Genomic DNA, 8288 nt, shown 5'->3' with positions numbered 1-8288 from the left:
GTCCTGTCTCATTCCCACAGAATCCACCTCTGACTTGTTTTAATAAACCTGAGTTGCTGGCTTGGTTTTTAACTATAAGTTTGAATACCATAGTCTGATTATGCAGTCTTTGATTCTCTTAACACCACAGGAGTCCCTTGAGTCACCTACACATTTATGACACCTTTCTGGTCCTTAAGGTCTTTGTAGTTTTGATCCGTGAAAGTTTCTTTACCTCTGGTTGGAATGCCCTGTCTTATATAAAAGTCAAGATGGGCTGGAAAGTCACACCTTAAGTCTTGCAAGCATTTTGTGAAAAGAAGGACATTTCACCTCCTTTTGCTTGGAGGATTTTTCTTGAACAAGCCTATGATTATCTTTTCTCTGTATCTTTTTATGTGTACACATTTCTTAAGTTATATAGGCCTTAAAATATAGTTATTTTTTTAATTTTTAAAAAAGATTTATTTATTTATTTATTTATTTATTTATTTATTTTATGTAAGTACACTGTATCCATCTTCAGACACCCCAGAAGAGGGCGTCAGATCTCGTTACGGATGGTTGTGAGGCATCATGTGGTTGCTGGGATTTGAACTCAGGACCTTCAGAAGAGCAGTCGGGTGCTCTTACCCGCTGAGCCATCTCACCAGCCCTAGGCCTGTTATTAAATGCAAGCCATGGATATATACTTCTTTTTAAAAGTTAAGTAAGAGTCTTGCCAGCTATAAGTTAGGAAATCTTGTGCATAAGGCCCTGGAAAACAATGCTCTCGGATGCAAATATCAGGGAAATCCTCACTTCCTGTCATGTGTGTCAGATCAGGTGCCTTGCTTTAAGCAGTGAACACTTGCTTGAGGTACAGGGAGGGGAAAGGGGAGGGAGAAGGGAAGGGGGAGGTAGAGGGGGGAGAGGGAGTAGGAGGGGGAAGGAGAGGGGGAGAGGGAGAGGATACATTTTATTAATTAACATAGTGGACTGCTAACGAAGGAACTCGGAGCAATGTTACCAAGTTTTCTTACATGGGGCATCACATTGGATTTCATCTGTATGGCACAAAAGGTTACAGTTTCCCACCCAAGTATGCAATCTCATTAGTACTTTGCCTACGATGCCTTTCATAGAGTGGTTTGAGGCTCATAAAAGATCTCTCTCTCTCTCTCTCTCTCTCTCTCTCTCTCTCTCTCTCTCTCTCTCTCTCTCTCTCTCTCACNCTCTCTCTCTCTCTCTCTCTCTCTCTCTCTCTCTCTCTCTCTCTCTCTCACACACACACACACACACACACACACACACACACACACACACAATCTGTAGATATTTTGAGATTTTTTATTTAAAATGTCAAAAGTATCAATGTAATTATATCTCACACCACTATTACTTCTCCTTCCCACATGCTCCTCCCAGTGTAAGCGAGCATCATACCTCTCTTTGCTCATGGCTTCTCAGGATCTGCCTTGAGAACAGTGCGAGGTACCGGAAGATGCTGGTGGGCTCAGAGAACCACCATTCCCAGCATCCTCCACGTTCCCAGTGCCTGCGGTTTCCTTTTCCGGTCTGGCCGCTGAGGAAACTGTAAAAGCTATGCTGGGGAGGCGGCGCGGAGCTTGATTCACCTTCACCTGCCCTGGGCACCCGCTGACCCCGGGTTTCCGCCCGGAGAGCAGTCAGATATGAACGGACGGGTGGATTATTTAGTCACGGAGGAAGAGATCAACCTGACGAGAGGACCCTCGGGTAGGCGCGGGACGTGGAGGGAGTAATTGCTGCGTGCGTCCGCGTCCCTTGCTTTGGCGGAGCCGGGTTTACCTGGCCGGAGAGCAGGCAGGCCCCGACCGAGCGGCTTCCCAGAACGCTGTCGGGCACGGAGCAAAGAGTCCCTTGGCATCCTTTGTTAGCTAGATAACGGACCCAAGGACTCTGCCCCATAATCCAGTCGGATTACCGCAGGCGTTTATGGCCAGGACGGGTTTCTTGCTGTTGGTGGCAATAGCCAAGACCAGGAAAAAGCCCGCTGTTTAGCCAGCGTGTGGGAGCCGCCGTATCCGTTATTCAGTTGCTTGCTCCATCCTTGTTTCTTCGCCGAGGGCCCGTTCAGGTAAAAACAGGAGCAGCGAACGGCGGGGTCGGGGTCGGGGGTGGGGGGCGTCCTCACAGTTTCTCCGGTGCTAGGATCCCTGCCTGCATTTCTGGGGAATTAATTTACAGTATCAACTGGAATGCTAAAGCGGGCGGTGAACTTTTACAGAAGTTTTCAGACCTGGCGCCACTTGACCAGCATTACTTGGGCCTTTTCGTTTTTACTTTTTAGCAAAATATTAAAATGAAAATGTTGTTTTCTAGTCTCATCTTTAGGGATTTGGATTTAGTGTGGATCAAACAATTCTTGAAACAAACACTTCATGTGATTCTGACAGGAAAATTCCCATTTAGCGTTGCTGTGTGGTCTTCCTCACGGATGCCCATAACTGGATTACTACATCGTGTCACTGCCTCCCTTAGGCTTTGCAGTTTTCTTTATGGCCGGAACATTTTAGGTTTTGGGTTCACCACTTGGGGCCAACGTTTTTCTGTTTTGTTTTGTTTTTTTAAAACTAACAACATCTTACCAGTTTTTTGTTGCTGTTTTTTGTTTTGTTTTAGTGTATTTTCAGAATAACTTAACTGATGGATGCTTGTAGTTTCTTTTCTGTAACATGGAGACGGTTATGAAATGAAGTGTTTCACATATAGTGTTAGGATGAAGCCAGTTGCTCTCTGGAAAAATATTTAGGACAATGTCTTGACATATGGTAAGCAGTGTGTATTTGTTACTGTTGTCATTAGTGAGTGAATGGCTAGACTGACTCCAGTAAGTTCTGTTAAATACTGTATTCCAAAAGTTGAATAAATCATTGGTTACTGTGAATTTCTGTTCTGATGGCCACTACTTGGAATAGTCCGTTAACTTTTCTTATCTATAAGTTTGCAATAGCTTAATCACTGCTGACTATTCTGTGTAAAGCACAGCTTTCAGAACTAGTCATATCTTTTGTCTTCCTGTTATGAGAAAATTGGAAGTTAATCGTATTTATGGGAATAACTCACTGCTAATCTTTGTGGTTTATACAAAAGCTTTGCTCTGGGTAGTTCTTTGGGGGTGCTGAGGTAACTTGACAGAAGCTAGAGTTAATCTGGGAAGAACCTTAGTAGAGAAAAAAATGCCTCCATCAGATTGCCTGTAGGCACACCTGTTGGCCATTTCTTAAGTTGATGATGGAGATGGGAGAGTCCAGCTCACTGTGGGCAGTGCTACCACGGGGCAGGTAGGTGGTCCTGGATTGTATGAAAACAGGCAGAACAAGTCATTAGGAGCAAGCCAGTAAGTAGTGCTGTTTCAGTTCCTGTCTCCAGGCCTGTGTTGACTTCTCTTCATGATGGTCTGTTTAGGATTCAGTAACTTCTTTCATCCCTTCATGCTTGTATCATGGTGGTCTTTTCACAGCAGTATAAACCTAAACTGAACTCAGAAACTTTTGCCCAAGGCTTTTCAATATGCCCAAGTTTCTTGAATCTAATTTTCTTATTTTATTCAATTCTTCAATCGACCTTTGAGGTTAACGTAGTAGAAATGGATTTTTATTACAATTGTGTGTCAATGTGTTTTTGTTTGTTTGTTTGTTTGTTGGGGGAGGGGCCTGTAGAGGTCAGAGGACAACTTTCAGGAGTCAGTTTTCTCCTCCTATCATGTGGGTTCCAGGGATTGAACTCAGGCTTCATGGAAGAGCATGCTAGTCTGACCCAGTATTAGTTGTGACAAAATAACTGACAAAAACAATTTAGGGGAGAGTTTATAGTTTGAGGGCAACTTCCATCATGGCAGGAAAGACCCAGCAACAGGAACATGAGGGTCTGGTCACGTTGCCCTGCACAGTTAGGAGCAGAGAGATGGGTGCTGATGTTCCATTCATTTCCCCTTTCTCTCCAGCCTAGGTTCCAGACCATAGAACACCTCCATTCAGGATAACGTCTTCCTTTCTGTTAAGGTTTGGAACACTCTCATAAATATGACCAGAAGTTTGCTTCCTAGGTGATTTAAAATAAATTGGCAGTAAAGATAAACCATCCCAGACTCCATCCTGGAAAAGGTCAAAGGATATAGAAAGGACAGGTTTTAGTGCAGGATCAAGACGTAAAGAGAGCCTTAGCCATAATAATAATAAGAATATTAGGGGAAAAATGTATTTCTAGGTCAGTGAATAAACCAGTCTGGGTATAGGAGTAGTTCAGTTTAGGAGATTCAAGAGAGAAATCGCCAAGGTAAGCAGAGATTGAATTTTGGAGACTATTCAGTGTAAATGTGAAATCAGTCTTAAGATTTCATCTTAATACCTCTTCCTATTCATTGGTCAAGACTCAGCCTAGGAACCTTCACCTCTGAAGTTGTCTTTTTTTTTTCTCGTAAATATTTCTTTTTTATTAGATATTTATTTTTTATTTACATTTCAAATGTTATCCCCTTTCCTGGTTTCCCCTCCGAAAACTCCCTATTTTCCTGCTTCCTGGCCCTGGCATTCCCCTACACTGGGGCTTAGAGCCTCTGAAGTCTTCTTTATCCAGTCTAGAAGTCACCTTATTATCAATATTGCATAAGATTGCCTTTTATGTATTGCCAAAGGAACAGGTCGAATAGTTATTGTGGACCATGCCACAAGACAGAAAAACTGGTAAATTCAAGCAGATTAAGAGACCTGGGCAATTCTCATAATTAAATTGTAGGCGTTTAAATTTGCTCCCAACCAGGTTCCTGTCCTGGAGCATGTGACCATGACACCCTACTAAGAAGGCCATGACAACTGGTCTCGTAGCATAGAAACCCAGAGTTTTCCATACTAATGAGGTATCTAGATAGGCCCCAGGGTTTAGCCATAAGTTTCCCTTCCCAGGCATTCCTTCCTACAAAAGGTGTTTAATCTCTAGTTTACCCTGTAAGTCGTATGCATCCTAAACAGTTTGGACAAGCAAGGACGGTCTCCTTCATCAGGAGAGCCTTCATCATATAGAACCTCAGCTGAGATTCAGCAGAAGGCCCCTCCCCACTTCTGGCACTCACCTGAGCTAAGCGGATTCCCACCTCCTCACCCACCCTCATCTCAGGCCTCCCCTGCCCCTCATTTCCAACTTTTCATGGTTCCCAGCAGCAGTGTCTGGATGCACAGGAGTTTGAGAACCACAGCCTCTGTCTCAATCCCTGCTATTTCTCACCTGGAGAAACATGGACTGGGACCCCTATTGTAGGCTGCGGCTTGCCTTCCTTGAGCAGCATGTGGGCATTCCGAGAGCCTGCCAACCCAGTGGCTAGAAAGGAACATAGCCTAGAGCCCCTGTGTTTTGCCTCCCCAAATGGCACCTAGGTGGCTTTAAGACACCCCAGCAGCAAAGACCCACTGGTTTCCATTTTACAAATGAGGAAACCTTGGATTCTGTTGTCACATAGCTTTCTGGGGGCAGATTTAGGATTTGGACTTTGTAACATTAAAATCTAAACTAAATACTATAGGTTTCACCATTATTATTTACTGTTTTACTTGTGTCTTGTCTGTGTACTTCACTCGGAAGTGCTCTCTCTCTCTCTTAAAGAACATATATTACACTGGGTATGGTAGTGTATTCCTTTAGTCCCTGCACTTGGGAGCAGGCAGGCAGATTTCTGTGAGTTCAAATCCAGCTTGGTCTTCATAGTGAATTTCAGTCTAGTCAGGGCAATGTAGCGAGACCTTGTCTAAACAGCACAATTGTTACAAAGTGAACATGTACTTAATTTCTTTTTTTCCTAGTGCTTTCTTTAGTTCATTATACAAAGTGGTCACCAATCTGATAGGTATAGAATACTACAATGGGATGCTTTTAAGAGAACTAGTATAATGTGTGCTATTTAAGCTTTCAAAAATCATAAACCACAGTCCTCACTAGATATAATCTAGTTGGACTTAAGTTGTTGTTATAAAGCTAGGAAACAGTTAAGATGTTTTAAACAAGAGGAAGGAATAACTAGAGAGCCCTGCAAAGAATGGAAAAATATGGTTATGTCTTTTGAGGTTATGTTAAGGATCAATTTTGAGAATCAATTCTTGAGAAAAAAATGTTAAAGTATATTGACATTATTTGGGGTAAACTGGAAACCAAGTCACTTGATGCTAAACTATAGAAACATTTGACTAAGCAGAAAAGTGGCTAGTGATTATATTTGATTAAATGCAATATCAAAGGGAAGATACTTAAAATATGCTTAGATGATAGGATTGTTGCTTTTATAGGATTAAAAAAAGAAAGGGAAACCATATTCATTATGTATCTACATTATAATTAGGAATTGTAGACACTAATAAAGAACAAGAAGTCATCTCTGGTTCTAATAGTTTTGCAGCACTAAAGGAGACTGTGTTAGCTTTCTATAGCTGTGATAAAAATTTCTGATATAATTTTCATGGAAGGTTCATTTTGGGTTATGGTTTTACAGGTTTCAGTCTTGGTTTGTTGGTTCTGTTGCTTTCAGTCTTAAGGTATATAAGTATGTAAGAAAGTTGTTCATTTCAAAGGAGTCCACATATCTCCTTGAAAGGGTAATTCCCCTTTAGTGACATAACTTTATCACTAGGTTCCACCTCTCTACAGCACTTCCCATTAATGGCACAGTCTGGAAAGTAAGTAAGTAGTATTTGAATCCTTGGGGAAAAACATACCTAGAGCATGAGGGAGAGTAGTGGTGGGCATGTGCTAAAAGTATCCTAATAAGGAAAGTAACCCAAGAGTTTAGAGCCTTCATAAGAGATACTCTGTTTCTTACAGATTCAGATTCAGTGCTATACTACAAGGGAGAAAACAAAAACGTAAAATCCAAGTTTTCCCTTCTTGCCCCAGGCTCCGGGAATAACAACTCTGCAACTCAAAATACACCTTGGTCATAGCTTTGGCTGTTTCCCAACTAGCTTACAAGTTAATCATGCCATTATTCAATTGTAAATTCTCCCATGTAGTTGGTTACCTCTGCTCAGCTACCTGCTTCTGTCCTTCTCCTTCTCCCTGTTCCAGGGCTAAATCCACTGCTCCTGGCTCTGTCCCAGAATTTCGTCTCCCTACCCATGTCTCACCTCTATTTCCTGCCTAAGCCTATAGGGCAATCAGCATTTTATTGTCAGGTGCTGCATCCATAGAGGACACAAGAGATTTTTCTCTACACAGTAAACTATAAAATGCCTGTAGCAGCAAGTGTTTTGGAAATAAGTTAGATAATGTCATTCTCTCCTTGTATCACAAACTATAGTTCCATGCCTACTACATATAAAGTTTATTATATGTTGAGTAAGAAACAGTAGAAAAATTGAAAAGAGGGCAGTTATACAATTAAAGAAAGAAAGAAAGAAAGAAAGAAAGAAAGAAAGAAAGAAAGAAAGAAAGAAAGAAAGAAAGAAAGAAAAGGCCATGAATTTGAGAGGTAGTGATCGGTGTTAGAGGTAGGAAGGGTAAAGGGGGTGTGGTTATATTTTAATTTCAAAAATATTTTAAAAATTTAAAAAGGCAGTCATAGTGAAAAGAATCCAGATTGTAATATGAGGCAAAACTAAAGAGATTAAATCATTTCATTGTGGAAAATAAGAGAGCCAGGGGAAGTGTGATCTAATAGCTGAAAGGCACATAGATATTCAGTATCTGGGCAGTTGCTTATTACAAAATTAAGAGAATAGCATGTTTACTTAGGTATTTGGAACACAGGTTTTCAGAGCCATGAAAAGAGTTTGTTCTGCATATTTGAGAAGATGGAAACTTGAAACATCTTTGCTAGGGTGTACATTTTGTCAGTCCATCAGATGAAATACTAGGATAAGGAAGTTGTGTGTAATGCTTTTTAATTGTTGCATCCTCTTTCTGTTTTCCGAGGTAAAGGTTTTCTTTCCTTATCAGTGGATTCTTTAGTCATAATAAGTAACAAACAAGAAACATTTTATATTGGGAACAGAGAATTTCTCCAAAGAATATAATAGTTTGGATTTAAGATGCCTTAATTAAGTTAACTCCCTGAATTCACATGAAATACCAGTTTACTCTTTTCAATTCATATTTATTTATTTATTGAGCAACTACTATGGGGACAGGTTTCTGAACTAGTCACAGAGAATTGAGTTTCAAGATAAATTCACTAAGTAGAAAAATACTGTGTTTAAGAATCAGAATGGGGCCGGGCGTGGTGGCGCACGCCTTTAATCCCAGCACTCGGGAGGCAGAGGCAGGCAGATTTCTGAGTTCGAGGCCAGCCTGGTCTACAAAGTGAG

The 8288-nt window shown here is 41.2% G+C and overlaps 1 protein-coding gene across 1 annotated transcript in view; it reads left to right on the top strand.

The window, feature by feature from the left end:
• Nucleotides 1-1520: 1520 nt before the first annotated feature.
• Nucleotides 1521-8288, top strand: part of Synj2bp (synaptojanin 2 binding protein) — a 21511-nt gene continuing 14743 nt past the window's right edge. The window contains exon 1 of the mRNA XM_021201904.2: nt 1521-1716. Coding sequence (XP_021057563.1) covers nt 1653-1716 — 64 coding nt within the window. The 5' untranslated portion in view covers nt 1521-1652. The remainder of the gene's footprint in view (nt 1717-8288) is intronic.

This window comes from Mus pahari, chromosome 7, assembly GCF_900095145.1.
Source record: "Mus pahari chromosome 7, PAHARI_EIJ_v1.1, whole genome shotgun sequence".
NCBI lineage: Eukaryota > Metazoa > Chordata > Mammalia > Rodentia > Muridae > Mus > Mus pahari.
The sequence above is the reverse complement of the archived record's forward strand: the minus strand, read 5'-3'. Positions and strand labels throughout refer to the sequence as shown.